The following is a 15,582-nucleotide window of genomic DNA, read 5'->3' as shown; positions in this document are numbered from 1 at the left end:
TTGTGCTTAATTCTTTATAGCATTTCTGCTAAAGCCATGTAACTTCATTCCAACATCTTTCTAACATTCATTAATTTTACAATATTTCTGTAGATAATCTTTAAATTTCTTCCAATCTTCTTCCACCAACTCTTCTCCCTGGTCTTGGATTCTGCCAGTCATTTCCGCCATAAACCAGGCTATTTTGCTGCCTGAAGCAGAGCCAGCCAAATGTAAATGAAATTTAAACAAATCCTATCTGTAAATATAATGCATAGCTAGATAGCAGTAGATTGCACAGCTTAAGCAAGTATGGGCCTAAGTAGTTAACAAATTCAGATACATTACCAGATTAAATGAGTGCAAATATAGCAGTCTTGGCAACTCACTAGGCATCCCAGCTGTGCTGATAGACATGTTCACACATTACATTAAATGAAATAGTTGAGCTGTACAGGTATGGCTGTACAGTCTGTGTTTAGGGAAGTTTTTTAATGTTTAATGCTGTAATGTGTTTTTAATATTTGATTGGGATCCGCCCAGAGTGGTTGGGGGAACCCTGCCAGATGGGATGGGGTATAAATAATGAATTATTATTATTATTATTATTATTATTATTATTATTATTATTATTATTATTACCTGTGTGCACAACAGCTGAGCTATATGAATCATAAGTGAACCAACGGTCTGGCTGAGGATAAGGCAGCTTGCTATGTTCCTATGGCAGTAGGGGCTGGTGCAAAGGATCGATAAGGCTTTAAATCAAGAAAGGAAGGGTGGTAAATAATGGTGTGTTTTTTATATTTTTATTTTTTTAAAAAAACAACAACACAACAACCCCTTCCATCCTGTTCATCCTTTCATAGTATGTAGAATTAAGGATATTGTTGCAAGTAAAAATAGCAATTTGTCTTTCAAAGTTCTCCTTTCATATGCATGTCAGAGAGATTTCAGATTGTACATCAAATCTCACTAAGAATGCTATTGTTTCTTTTCTTTTCTTTTCTTTAAATTGCCATTATATAACTTTCTAAAAATCAGGTTCTTATTGTCTAGCCTCTTCAGCTGACATCCTTTGCTCTATGTACATTTGCCTCATTTCCACACAGCATAGCTGTCTGAGCGTGTTTTCTTGGTCTCTAAAAGAACAAACGGATGACTGATGAGGAGTGGGCCAGATATGTCAGTTCTCCCTCAACCCCCTCCAATCCCTCTCCTGAGATTATTAAAAGGAAGCAAATGTACTAATTTCCTTTCCCCCAAGCACCAGGGGGAAATACATCTGCCTCTAATCTCATTTAGCACTGTTGCTGCTGAAAGGCTGATTGTTACATTCAGATGGAAATGATTTCTGTTGCTATAGGCCTGAACTGAACTGGGAACCTAGACATTTGCATGCACACAATTTACTGACAATCCCCTTAACCATCTACTTTCTTATAAAACATACTTTTGAAATAGCTCACATCACCAACCAGAATTCACGTTGTGAAGGTTGGCCTTTGCCTCATAGTTTATCGTGGACTTTATTGGTATACTATTTATGTTCATCCTATTTTGGAATCTTTCCTTAGGAGGAAGGACCATATTTGAATGGTAGAGCACCTGCTTTGCATGCAAAAGGTCCCAGGTGTGATCTCTGGCATCTCCAGCTAGAGCTGAGAGAGCCTCCTGTCTCAAATCCTGGAGAACTGCTAACCCGTCAATGCAGACAATGCTGAACTAGCCTGACTCTCTAAGTTGGCTTGCGCTTCTCCCGCAACTTGGGCATGGCTGTTTCAGTGGCGTAGCGTGGGGGGGTGCAGGGGGGGCCGACCGCACCGGGAGCAACATCTGGGGGTTAGGGTTAGGGGGCGCAAATCCATGGGTTAGGGGGCGCAAATTACTTGCCTTGCCCCAGGTGCTGACAACCCACGCTACGCCACTGGGCTGTTTCCCATGAAAGGTGTAGCTATTTCTCTGACAGATGTTATTTACCCTTTCTATATTTTGTGCATTTCTAGATCTTCATTTGCAGTCAGACAGTAGGAACTCTTGGCTTGTGCCACACCAAAATATTCTCTGCTTGCACTCAAATTGGATACAAGATTCTTATGTTGATATGCAAAGCCCTGAAGAACATGGCTCCGGGATACCTTAAGGACAGCCTGAGCCCTTATATCGCTGCCTGATTGTGGAGATCATCTGGTTTCCACCCATGTTACAACTAGAAGTTGGGTATTTAATGTTGCTGGTTGCATGCAGTGGAACCATTTTACAGCAGAGATGAGGCAGCAGCATCGCTATTGACTTTCAGGTGTCTCTTGAAGACATTTTATGCCAAAAGGCCTATGCAGTTTAATTGTTAGTCATTTTATTAGCCAGTCACTTTAATGCTCTGTATTGTTTTGAATGGTGTTTTGTGTTTTAATGTTGCATGCCACCCTAGTCTGTCTGTCTGTCTGTCTGTCTGTCTGTCTGTCTGTTTTGGAGCATGGTTTGTTTGCTTGTCCTTCTGTCTGTCTGCCAATTTTCTATAGGTTCAGCCGCTTCTTAGGGTATCTTAGCCAAACTTAGTCCAAGGGTCCCAGAGGTGGGGTTACCTGGCAGCAGCTATTCCACCAGGTTGCAGCAAGGGGAGAGATGGAAAGCAGGACCACTCTGTCAGCTCCGTTCAGAGACCCACTACATTTGGTTCCTATCCCTGAAGTGCTTCCATTCCAGAGCGACTACTGAACTTTAAGAGCTGATGCCAGAGTTTGCTTTCTCCATCTTCCCCCTGCCCTTTTCCCCTTTCGTGTCCTGTAAGCCTGTGGGTAGCCACTGTCTTGGTTTTTTCTCTTATATGTAAATGGCACTGTGAACCCTTTATGTTGAGGAATGGGGTGGAATATGCTTGCTTTAACTAACATTGGGTCTTTTGTGTACATGGCTTTCCAAAGTGACATAAGCCAAGAATAAAAATAAAAATCAGATCCATAACCTGAAGAGTTTGCAATTGCAGGGAACTTATCGTCTTTGGTCCCTTCCAGTTTGTTCATTTCTATATGCTCTCCCATTCAGCTAGCATCTCTGTATTTATGTGCTGAGCCTACACCAACCAGAGCTTTTAGCTCCTCTCTGCTAATGCGGGATACTGCAAAATGCATTTTATTGGGACAACGAGTGCTGCCTATTTCTCTCAGAGCACAAGCTGAGTCTGTAGGGCTAACATAAGAAACAAACAAACACAGCTTTGTTGCTAGAAGGCAAAGCTGGTTTGAAATCTAAATTTGCAAGGCGTAAAGGAATGAAATGTTTTAAATTTGGGAAGGGGATAATTATATATTTTTTCAAGTAACTATAAATCCTTGAGAACAGACTGAAGGCAAGATTGAATTGTGGTTGACACAGCCTATTAATCATGTGTGGCTTTGGTTCTGCGTAACTTTAATAATTATGTAACAGTATTTATAATTTGCAACAGGGGGGAGGTTAGTTGCCATTCAGTAAATCGAAGTTAGTCACTAAAACCACCCCCCTGTGCTGAACCTTTAAATCATCCTCAGTATGCATAATGTAGAAATAGCTCTAATGCTGCTGGGATTTATGGCTTTGCCTTGAATATAAAATGACCATTACTTTACTTCCTTAGATGTTTGATGAAAATAAATTGACCATTAACCTACTGCTGTTTACAGTTAGACCTTCTGGGGAATGATTATTATGAAAACTCAGACCTCAGGAGGTAAGGTCATTATTTGTATATGTTAGTCTGTTTCAATGCAAGCTTCACCTCACAGGCTCAGTAGCTATTCCCATTCTAACTGGCAGGAGTAGGACTGGATTTTGCAGTGTAATTGTTGTGCAACTTTGCACAGCAAATCCTAAATAATTGCCAGAAGGACATAAGGACAACCTGCTTGGGTCAGGCTTGAGGGGCCCATCCAGCCCAGCAACCTGTTCTCACTGTGACCAACCAGATGGCTATGGGAAGCCCACAAGCAAAGGCTTAAATGCAACAACACTCTCCACTCCTGCAATGCTCAGCAACTGATATTCAGAATCATACTGTTTCTGACAGAAGAAGTAGAACATAGGCATCTTCCACGATTTTGCCTAATCTCCATTTAAAGCCATTCAAATTGTTTGCTGACCAGGGCCAAATTTCAGTTGCAAGGGCAAAGAAGAAGATTTCCAAATGATAAGAGTTCTTAACACGGTGGAGCAGGCTGCTTTGAGAAGTGGTGGGCTCTACTTTGCTGGAGGTGTTTAAACAAAGGATGGACGTCTGCCTGAGTCAAATTTCAGTGGGAAGATGGCTGCCTGTCGTGAATGCTGCAGTTGATTTCTGCCTTGCAGGTCAAGACTTGAGTGGGGATCTGCCTTGCAGATCAAGACTTGGGCTCTATGATCTTCAGATCCCTTGTAGCTCTGTAGATTGTATCCAACTAAGTTCCGCTCAAAGTAGATCCGTTAAAATAAATGGACCCAAGCCACGGTCATTCATTTCAATGGGTCTACACTGAGTACGATGAACACAGTGTGCAATCCTGCGATGCTATGGAATCCTCTGTGTAACTGTCCTGCAAAGGAGTAGCAGGATGACAATCCGAAGAAAACCTGATAGACATCATTGCTCCGATTCAGCAATAAACAGCAGGTTTTCCTGGGGAAAGTGGTGGGACACAAACAAACACCTGGACCCGAGCCTACAAATCATGGACCTGCTAGATATTGTGGCACAAATGGAAGTATGGGTGAGCCCTTGGTTGGGCAATATTAGCTGAGATGGTTGGCTGCCCTGGTTACCTTAGATTCAGAAATAAATGGTTTCCATTGCAATAGCCCTGAACCACATTTCACCTTGTCTGATTCAAGGTAAGGCAGTTTCATACACTGATCCCTGCAGTGTTGGGTTACTAGCGTTGCTAGGCTTGAGAAGTACAGAACAAGAACATACGGTAATAACTGCATTCTCCAACAACAACAAAGTACCAGGATCTTCATTCAGAATCAGATCATCTGAAATCCAGGTGGTTACATCCCAACTTTGGAAAAGAATTTCATAAAAGTGCCATGGTATCAAGGGTTGAAAGTTGCAGGCTTGCCCACATCAGTTGACACCGTGTTCCTTTGTCAGATGAGCTGTGGTTCACTTTAAAATGAAGTCTTAACTGAGCTGCACCCATTAAAAAGGACAAATAACAAACATTGGATAGGTTAGGCCTCTTCTTTGAAATGAAAGAGATGGATAGGCATGATTGCATATGCAGAGTTTACATCCGAGGCTAACATTACTGTATCACATAACGCACATGATTTGCAGAATAAGTTAACAAAGGGAAAACTGAATATAACTGAACAAAACCTGTAAACATAGGCATAAGTCTAGATCTTGTGGATAAAAGTGCAGTGAAAATATGTGTATGCCACATGTACACACATAGGCTGCAGAATAAGTTAACTAAGGGAAAACAAGACCTATATAAATAATGTGTAAATTGTAAAGAGGAAAAACCCACTTTCTGTTGTTTTATTAACACATTTTCCCCACAAGTTCACAGTGAAAATAAGTTACAGCTGCACTTAACAAGTTAGGATGTGATTTTACCAGTTCTCATATCGGCAAATTAATAGTTGGTAGACGTACAAAAATACCCAGGAAAAGGGACAACATGAAGTAAGAGCAGATAACTGTTCCTCAGCTTCAAAACAGAAAACATGGTGAATACACATTTATAAAGGCCCCTCAAAATGTATTTTGTGTAAGAGATCCTGAAGACAACTTCAAAGAAGAAGGAAATATCCTCAATATCTGTCAAGCATTCTCCACTGGGACTGTTCAGCAGAAAGGGAAATATTTGTATATATTAATCCTATTCACTGCAATCTTCATTTTGTAGGCCCAGTCAAAAATGGGCAGGAGTTGAAATGGCCTGGACAGTGCAGTGTAGTCCATATGGGCCTCTGCATATTATGGGGCATACCTAAGTGGTAGAGCACATGCTTTGAATTGGGGAAATCCCAGAGATTGGCATCTCACTGATTTAATACCCTGACCACAGTAAAAGACAGCTTCTTATATCCTGCCTTTCATCATCATAGAACCCAAAGCAATAGACAAGGTGTTCTCAGGTCACCTTTCCAGGTACTGACCAGATTCTGCCCTGCTTGGTTTCAGCAAGGTGATAAGTGGCATGGATCTTCAGACCAGGACTCACAGCACAAACACCTTGGAAGAAGGAAGTCCTTTCATCTTCTTTCGGCATTGTAGATGACATTGTAGAAGGACCATAAAGGTAAAGGTAAAGGGACCCCTGACCATTAGGTCCTGTCGTGACTGACTCTGGGGTTGCGGCGCTCATCTCGCTTTATTGGCCGAGGGAGCTGGCATACAGCTTCTGGGTCAAGTGGCCAGCATGACTAAGCCACTTCTGCACGGAAATGCCGTTTATCTTCCCACCAGAGTGGTACCTATTTATCTACTTGCACTTTGATGTGCTTTCGAACTGCTAGGTTGGCAGGAGCAGGGACAGAGCGATGGGAGCTCACCCTGTCACGGGGATTCGAACCGCCTACCTTCTGATCGGCAAGTCCTAGGCTCTGTGGTTTAACCCACAGCGCCACCTGCGTCCCCAAGAAGGACCATAGGTAATAGGTGTTATTATTTATATCCCACTATGGGTGTATGGGGTGTGAGGGGAGGGCTAGTACCTTTGCTGAGGGACATTTCATACTCCTCCTGGGTGAGAGTAGCTGATGGGTCTCAAAACCTTGATGAGTTAAGGACTTCCCTTGTATGAGAAGACAGGCTCTGCAGGATTGAGCAGACGAGACTAATAGCGAGTTCAATGGTCAAGAAGGCGGTTTCTGCAAGTGCTGTAGAGGGAAGTGAGGGGCAGATGGGGCTCATCAACCTGGGAAGGTAGCCCATCCAAGAGAGTGAACACTTTGACCCTGAACCTCCACTGCCTTGCGGGATGTTTTCAGGAGAAGAAAACCCTACACAAATCTGGAGCGGAGTCCTTGGATGGCGCCTTGTACACCTCCTTCTGGCAACTTATGTGGCCAAGCTGGTGCCAAATATATTGCTCCGCTTTCCTTTGGACCACATCAGCAAGGCTGGGAAGGGGGGGGTCTTTTCTAGGCAGCACAGGACCTCCATATACATTGCCCAGGCTTGCGCCCTGGAAAGGTCACTTTGGTGCTGCAAACACAACGGTTTGACCTCACTCCTGGAGGCACACTCCCTTGTCTCTCAAGACAGACATATGGCAACAATGTGGGATGTATTGCTAGAGCAGTCAAGTACAACATTTTCCTGTTGCCTAGAACGGACACACAGAAGAACGTGGCTCCAGACAGGGAGGACTTCCTGTCATCCCTGCTCTTGTATGTATGTGACCAGGTAGATGGGCATGACCCTAGCTGACTCTGTAAAAGGGCTGGCCTCGCAGCCATCTTCCCTTTTTTTCTTTTCATACTTCTCTCTTGGACTTCCTCTTCCGGCTCTTAGCCAGCACATGGCTCATCCTTGCAGAAGATGGAAGCCACAGGTAGAAAGTCTGAGGCGTAGCTCAGACTTCTTTTCTCTACAAATGTTAGAGAACTGTAACCTGTGGTAACTGTAACCACAGGATAAAGCCTGCCTTCTGATTACTGCTGTGAACTGAATGTGAGTAAAACTTCATTGTTATTTTCAAAAAGACTGTGTTGTGTCATTGTTATTTTAAGAGGGAAATAAAGAGGACATTTACCAGGAACAATCCAGACTGGACAAGCCAGACTGGGTTGCTTAATTAAAAGACTCCAACGAGTCATCAACTGCTTCACTATAAGCTGCAAGGGAATGTGCTCTGCTGTTTGCTCACTAGCGTGAGTGAGGAGGGATAATATCAAAAGAATATATTCTCTCCTACCTTCCTTTACATTCCCACAAACAACATTTCCCACCCTTCCTCCCGAAGAAGCCCAGGAGGCAGTGTTCTTATTTTGTATTTTTATGTTGTGAACCGTCCTGTAATCTTTGGATAAAGTGTGGTATACAAATTTAATAAATAATAATAATCACGCAAGTATTCCCTTTCAATTCACTTGGGAGTTCCTGGCAAATCCCTTCATAAAATTAATAAAATTATTGAAAAGTTCATAGTGAAAGAATGGATAGCAACAATACCAATTTATTTGTAGTCTTCTTTAAGAAAAATAATATGCAGCAGGTGACAGAGAAAGATCCTTGTTCAGTAGTGAGTGTTGAGCCTGCTCCTGCACATCAAGAATCTCTGCATGAAGGTCAACAAACCAGGGTTATCTCCCTCAGCAGATCACCATGCTTTGAATATGGAGGCCAGTCCATAAGGCTGATCAGATAACAGTGACGATGACTTACTACATTTCCAGAACTGATCATATAGAAGAGCTGTTAAGATTGCTACATATAAACAAAAACAAAATCCACCCACAAATTAAAGTTCTCAATGTTGAAATAATGCTTCTGGTCTAGAGACCTTCGGGTGCAAGAACGTATGTGGCATTTGTTTGATTTGTAGACTTCTCCTCCTTATGAGATGGTGTTTCCCAATATTGCAACCGTTGCTTACATTCTTCCAACTAAGAAAAGAATAGAAACTGAATCACAATCGGAGGTAACTTAATTGTTTCATTCACTTGTACCAGAAGAAGAAAAAGAGAGAAGGGAAAAAAGCATGCAACGTTCCAGGTCTGCAAAACCCAAGGCACCAGATAATTGCAGTTTCTAATATGCGTGTCATGGGCATTCAAGCAGCGGTGAAAGTGAGAGCTCCTCTCAAATGCCCAAAGCAGGACTGAGTCAAGCACAGCCCAGATCACAGGAAGCAGGACCTGTGCTCACCTTAAGCTCTGCAAGTGCCACCTTCTCATAAGGCCCTTGAACTCTCCTTGGGGAGGAGCAGAAGGCAGCAGTGGACACTTACCTGGCCTTAACACATGAGAGTGCGTGCAGATGGGAAACAGACTGCCAGGGAAAGGGGAGTGCCTCTTTCTTAAAATTCCTGGGCCTTGGGCAGGGGATAAAAGGAGGCAGGGGCAGTGGAGGACGCTTTGTAAGCACACTTCAAACTTTTTGGAGGTGGTCACCTAAAAAAAAAAGACATTGCAAAACACCAGCTTTTCCAAGTGGCTGTGTGGAACTGCATAGAGCGTGCCTCACACTGTGTTGTGTCCCCTAATTTTATCCCCCTCTCCAAGCAAGGATTTCATGTTTTAAGGAAATAATGTGCACATGTGCATAATATATTGAACGTTTCAGTATGCCTGCCCTTATGGAAATACAGTGGTACCTCAGGTTAAGTACTTAATTCGTTCCGGAGGTCCGTTCTTAACCTGAAACTCTTCTTAACCTGAAGCACCACTTTAGCTAATGGGGCCTCCTGCTGCTGGAGCACGATTTCTGTTCTCATCCTGAAGCAAAGTTCTTAACTCTAAGTACTATTTCGGAGTTAGCAGAGTCTGTAACCTGAAGTTTATGTAACCTGAAGCGTATGTAACCCGAGGTGCCACTGTAAATGGAAAATGTTTTATTTGCAGGTCATTCTGCTTAGTAAGCAGGCCAGGATTTAACTACCTTCCAGTTCTTTAGGACTGACTTCCTTATGCTTAGGCAGGCTCCCCCTCATCCCCTCTCTTCTTCCTCAACCCCTGTGGAAACATATCTGCTCACACCACTGTCTTAATGCCGAGTGAGAATGCTGGTCCATCTAGCCCAACATTTTCACCATTTTCACTGACTTTGGTTTCAGGCTGAGGTCTCTCCCAGCCCTACCTGGAGACGCCAGGTATTGAACCTGAAGCCCCCTGTGCACAAGATAGGTTCTTTACCAATAGACTATGGCCCTTTGCTTTTATTTGATTGGTTGGGAGGAAGCAGGAGCCTCTCCAGAGGCCCCAGTTGTATGTTGAGCAGCTGGTCCAGAGAGAAGCTATGCCTGGGTTTCTCACAAGCCACTTTTATTGCTGCGTCTGGGCAATTCCCACCTTTGCACTGCAGTCCCTTCCAAACAGCACAGTTTACTCTGGAGCGTACAGCCATTTCCCATGCCTTGCCCTCTTCCAGCAACTACTGCCCACTTCCGGTCCCTCTCATTTTCTTTGACAGTCCCACAACCACTTGGGGAAAGGGAGCAAACTGAATGGGTACTACCTGCGGCTTCTGCACTCACAGAAGGTGGTTTAATGCAGAGGTGGGAAACATCTGTCCTTCCATTTTCTTCTTGGACTCCCAACTCCCATCAGCCTCAGATGGTCAGGAATGATAAGAGATGTAGTCCAGCAGCATTTAGACGGACCGTTTCCTCACCCCTGATATAATGAAAAGCCTCCTTAAGAACTTCATGGGACCAAGACAGCATTAGCTCTGCGCGATACTTAAAAACTTTTTTTTTAAATCATCCCAGACTTACTAGTACAGGGTTTATTTGTGTACCTTCACAATCTGGCTAAAACACTGCTCAAGTCCCTGTAAATCTCTATCACAGCAAGAGGAGAGAAGCCTACCATGCTTGCAGGCGTTCATGCAGTCTTTCTTTGTAAGAAAGTTGTTATTATTCCCGCCGCATCCCGTGTACATGAATGCCACACAAGTTCTGCTCGCTATATTGTAGTAAAAGCGACGCAGTGAAGCTGAACAGAGTCCCACATCCTTGGGACTAGAGCAAAAGGAGGGACCCCCTTCAAAAAAAGAAAGAAAGGAGTTAATTAAGGGGGGGGGTGTTTTGAAGAGCAGAATATAGTGATGTTTAGAATTCATAACCAATAATGCCCAGCTTAAAAAAAAATTGGCAGAGTTTACAGTTTTATTTAGATTCAATACAATATCACCTGGTTCACCAAGAACCGCTGTTGTAGAGCTCCTGGTCCCTTGGAGAGTAAGTTTAGGAAATACATGAGAACATTTCATCCCTCCCCCACCTATCAAGCTCAATAGGCCTATGGCTTGTATGAAAAAATAATTACTTCTCCCCAACTTGCAGACGTCAGTGCAGGATCTTTTACTGGAAAACATGTTAGGGTGTCGTGAACGTTTTTTAGGGAAAAATTCCTCGCATTTCATTGTCTCAAGGTTGAAGAAATATTTTGGCTTGACGGGGCTCCAGGTCCCTTGCGGAGGTTTCACTCGGCACATTACAGGCACTTCTGAAAATTAAACCACAACTGTTTAGATTTTTTTTTAAAAAAAAAACTGTCTAAAGGAAACCATTGCTCTTAAAAATCTCCCCCAATTCACTTCAGGATTTGAAATTTTAGAACAATGACTTACTCTTGATTTTCCCGCAAGTTTCTATACAAGCGTCAAAGCTCAAAAAGTTGTTTTCGTTCCCCAAGCAGCCCCCGGAAGTAAACCTCTGGCAGTCTTGAGAGGCTCGGTTGTAGTACCACCTGTCAAATGAATCTGGGCAGACTCTGGGCTCCGGTGACTCTAGGCAGAGCTCTCTGTTGTCTGCATGAAAACAAAACCAGGGGAATGGAAGAAATGAAATGCTCTAAGTCCAAATGAGTTAAGGGGTGGGGCGGGGGGGAGCCTGGCTAGATCAGGCCAAAGGCTCAGGCAGTCCAGCATCCAGTTATCTGTGGTCAATCAGATGGCCTGAACTCAAAAGCACCCTCCCCACATGCAATTCCCAGCAGCTGGCCTTCAGAGGCATACAACCTCCAAAAGGGGAGTCAGAAAAGGGCCTCTGTGGCAAGTCACATTTGAATGCCTAATCCTTTGTGAATTTGTACACTTTGTTCTCTTTCAGGCCTTCACTACTTGTGGGAGCAAACGCCAAAGTTTAAATATCCACTGTGGTAAGAAGTACTTCCTTCTGTTGAGTCATCCAACATTCAGTTTCATTGAACAGTATGTTTCCGATCACAATTCAAAGTGTTGGTGCTGACCTTTAAAGCCCTAAACGGCCTTGGTCCTATATACCTGAAGGAGCGTCTCCACCCCCATCATTCAGCCCTGACACTGAGGTCCAGCGCCGAGGGCCTTCTGGCAGTTCCCTCCCTGCAAGAAGTGAGGTTACAAGGAACCAGGCAGAGGGCCTTCTCGGTAGTGGCGCCCGCCCTGTGGAACGCCCTCCCTTCAGATGTGAAGGAAATAAACAACCAGCTTTCTTTTAGAAGACATCTGAAGGCAGCCCTGTCTAGGGAAGCTTTTAATGTTTGATGTTTTATCGTGTTTTGGGAGCTGCCCAGTGTGGCTGGGGAAACCCAGCCAGATGGGCTAGGTATAAATAACAGTTGCTCCCAAAGCGAGAGAACTGCCATGCTGCCAAGCAAAAGGGACTGTGTTGTGATCCGCTTAAGACTTCTGCAGTCCATTTCACCCTGCTCCAAAAGATTCCTTCAAGCTCCATTATTTTCAGTCAATCATTAGCTTTTAAGAGGGTCTATTAAACGACTAAACAACAAAAAATCATCTCAACTGTGTGTGTGTTTAATGTGTTTTATCATTCCTTTTATTACTGATGTTCCGTGCTGAGTGCAATCTTTGAGCCCCCCATCGCCCCACAGCCCTGGAGGATTTAAACGAAGGCACAAGTGCTTTAGTAAGCCAAATACTCAAAAACTTCTTCGCTCATATTATTTCTCATAATAAAAACGCTTTGTCGCCAGCGAGTTGGATGGAGGGGGCAGGTACACCACGCGAGGCAACGTGGGGATGAACCGGGCAAAAACAGTCCTCTTCTTGCAGACCTGTGACTAATGAAGCCATCTATGTATGGCCTTCTAAACTGTGGGCAGAGTTTATGGTTCTCCTTTGTTGATAGAGAAAAATGTATAATTACAGGTGCCATAAGAAAGCTGCAGAGATAGTGTGCACCCCGGAAATGATCTCTTTCAGCTTCTGCCTTCTGGAAGAAGGTACAGGGTTATAAAGACTAGGACTAGCTGCCTGAGAAACAGTTTCTACACGCATGCAAACATACATTTCATACAATCCTTAAAAGTGTTCAAACATACCTACACTCAATCCCACGAATAATTCATTTTCCCATCACCATCCACCATCCCTCACCCCACCAGTTTGACTTCCAATTTACTCAATTGCAATTTCTTTCCACTTCTATTGCTTTCTTTCACACACCTTTAACCTAATTTCATACTTCTTTTTCTGTTACACATTGCGTGTATATTTGTAATATATGTGTATTAAAAATCCTTTTTAATTAATAATATTTTTTTTTTTAAAAAAAAAGAGAGAGAAACAGTTTCTACCCAAATGCGATTTTGGTTTTAAACGCAGTGTAACGAGTCTCTATGGGAGTATATTGTATTTAAAAATGGGGTATCATAGTTTTAGGAGGCTAACCAAGTTGGGATGGCTGGGATAGCAGGCTTGTTGATTTTTGAATGTCTTATGTAGAGTATTCAATTTCGTTGTTCTGTATGGGACAATGACAATAAAGATTATCGTATCGTATTTTGTGGTTATATTGCAAACCGCCCTGTAATCTGCGAGGGAAGGGCGGCGTAGGAATTTAATTAAGAAAAACTACAAATAATAATAGGGTCTGGAGTCGCGATCACCTAGAAGGTCAGAAGAAATCCGCTTTACAGCGTCTTGCAAGAGCGCAGCCAAGGAAGCTCCCCACCTCCAAAACAGACCCGCGCCCCCACGCTACCTGCCGTCGGGATCTGGAGCCGGACGCGGCCCAGGAGCATCACGAAGGCGGCGGCCCGCAGAAAGGCGCGCGAGTTCCCCGCGGCCTGGCCCATCGCCCGCCGCGGGCGACTCGCTGCGAGGGCCGGGCTCGTCGACTAACGACGGAGACGTTGGGCTCGCGGAGCCGCCGGGGCCTCTTTAAGGAGGAACTGCGCGTCTTCCCACGGCCGCCTCGTCGCGGCTCAGGGGCTGGGCGCGCGTCTCGCGGGCGCGTTGCAAAAGGCATCCCCGGGATCAGAGTCCCTGGGCATCCGCGAACGGCATCGGAGGCGAGGGGACGGCGAGCGGGGTTGCCGCGGAGGCCTGGCGCGTCTGGGCTGCCCACCTCGACGGCGCAGGGGATGAGCTGCCCTCGAGCAAAAAGTCCCCGAAACCATCAACAACTCGCCGAGCCTTTGAGTTTTAAATAATCCACAGTGCGCATAATGTGGCCACGCGGCTCTTGATGCTTCCCGGGTCTAGAACGCAAAGTGACTTCCTTTGAAGGACATAAATTGCCCATTAAACCAACTGCTGGGGACATTTTGGAGGGGGGTGGTTTATGCGCTGGAGGGGGGTAATCGGGAGAAATATTTGTATATTTTGATCCTGTTCGAAGTGCCCAACTGCAAGGCCCAGTCCAATTTGCAGGAGTTTGACCTGGCTGTTGCACTCAGCACAGTAAACTCTCAGTTATTAAGTTGGGGGGATGTTGGTTTGTTTCAGTACTTCAAAGCCCCTGTTAATTGGTACTTCGGTAATATTGACTAGAGGCACATTTCAATGTCGATAGGAAAACGTTGGGTGGGTGTTGCTGTTTATTGCTAGGATGTAGAGCTTGATGTTTCTAATGTTTGATGTTTTATCGTGTTTTTAATATTCTGTTTTTGGGAGCCACCCAGAGTGGCTGGGGAAACACAGCCAAATGGGTGGGTATAAATAATAAATTGTTGTTATTGTTGTTGTTAAGCAGGGTTGGCCCAGATGGCCTTCAAGGTTCCAAAGTAAAAGGTAAAGGTACCCCTGCCCGTACGGGCCAGTTGTGTCTGACTCTAGGGTTGTGTGCCCATCTCACTTAAGAGGCCGGGGGCCAGCGCTGTCCGGAGACACTTCCGGGTCACGTGGCCAGCGTGATGAAGCTGCTCTGGCCAGCACCAGCACAGCACACGGAAACGCCGTTTACCTTCCCGCTATAAAGCGGTACCTATTTATCTACTTGCACTTAAGGGTGCTTTCGAACTGCTAGGTGGGCAGGAGCTGGGACCGAAAGACGGGAGCTCACACCGCCGCGGGGATTCGAACCGCCAACCATGCGATCGGCAAGCCCTAGGCACTGAGGTTTTACCCACAGCGCCACCCGGGTCCCATTAAAGTAGACCCATTAAAAAGAAGTCCTAAGTCACGTCCATTTATTTCCATGGATCTACACTGAGTGTGCCTAACATAGCATACAATCTTTTGATTCTCTGAAATCTGAAGGGATTCTGGTCTGCTGAAGGGAAACAAGATGCAATGTTTAATTTTACTTGTATTTTATTTTTGTACATTTTTAATACATAGGGGATGGGGCGTAGCACATGCGTTGCATTCTAAAGATCAGAGGCTTTATCAGTTGCCTCTTCAGACTAGATTGTTCTGGTATGACACCCATTTAAGGCTGCTTCATACATATCCCACCTGTCTTCAGTCATGAAACTGAAAAGGATGTGATTGGAGTTCTCGAGAAGTCACCCATCCAGATTCTGCTCTACTTACCTTCAGCAAGGTGATAGCCTTCAGACCACAAGGAGTCATTGAACAGGGATTTGAGCATGGATCTCCCCACTACTAGTCCTGTCCATGACCTCTTTAGCTGCAGAAGAGGCAATTCTGCATGTGGACATCTGTCCTCTTCCTTGAAATTAATGGGACGGGTATGCTTGGGAGCAGAGGCAGAGTCTAGATCTTAACTGGATAAAGTGGAATGAAAA

At 44.5% G+C, this 15,582-nt stretch overlaps 1 protein-coding gene across 3 annotated transcripts; it reads right to left on the bottom strand.

Annotated features, from left to right (window-relative positions):
* Positions 1 to 8,105: 8,105 nt before the first annotated feature.
* LOC309381009 (tissue factor pathway inhibitor 2-like) lies at positions 8,106 to 14,084 on the bottom strand. Of its 3 annotated transcripts, XM_081931280.1 has the most exons (5): positions 13,593 to 14,073; positions 11,240 to 11,419; positions 10,936 to 11,115; positions 10,477 to 10,650; positions 8,106 to 8,553 (listed from the first exon to the last, which is right to left on the bottom strand). In XM_081931280.1, exons 1-5 carry the CDS (start codon positions 13,684 to 13,686, stop codon positions 8,540 to 8,542), a joined length of 642 nt encoding a protein of 213 aa, XP_081787406.1. In that variant the 5' UTR covers positions 13,687 to 14,073; the 3' UTR covers positions 8,106 to 8,539. The 3 variants fall into 3 exon arrangements, with proteins under 3 accessions (XP_081787406.1, XP_081787408.1, XP_081787407.1); XM_081931282.1 differs by lacking the exon at positions 10,936 to 11,115 and having other exon boundaries at positions 13,593 to 14,084; XM_081931281.1 differs by lacking the exon at positions 10,477 to 10,650 and having other exon boundaries at positions 13,593 to 14,079.
* Positions 14,085 to 15,582: the final 1,498 nt, after the last annotated feature.

Source organism: Podarcis melisellensis (assembly GCF_964234715.1).
Source record: "Podarcis melisellensis genome assembly, chromosome: 12".
NCBI classification, from domain to species: domain Eukaryota; kingdom Metazoa; phylum Chordata; class Lepidosauria; order Squamata; family Lacertidae; genus Podarcis; species Podarcis melisellensis.
This window is presented reverse-complemented; position numbering and strand designations above follow the sequence as displayed.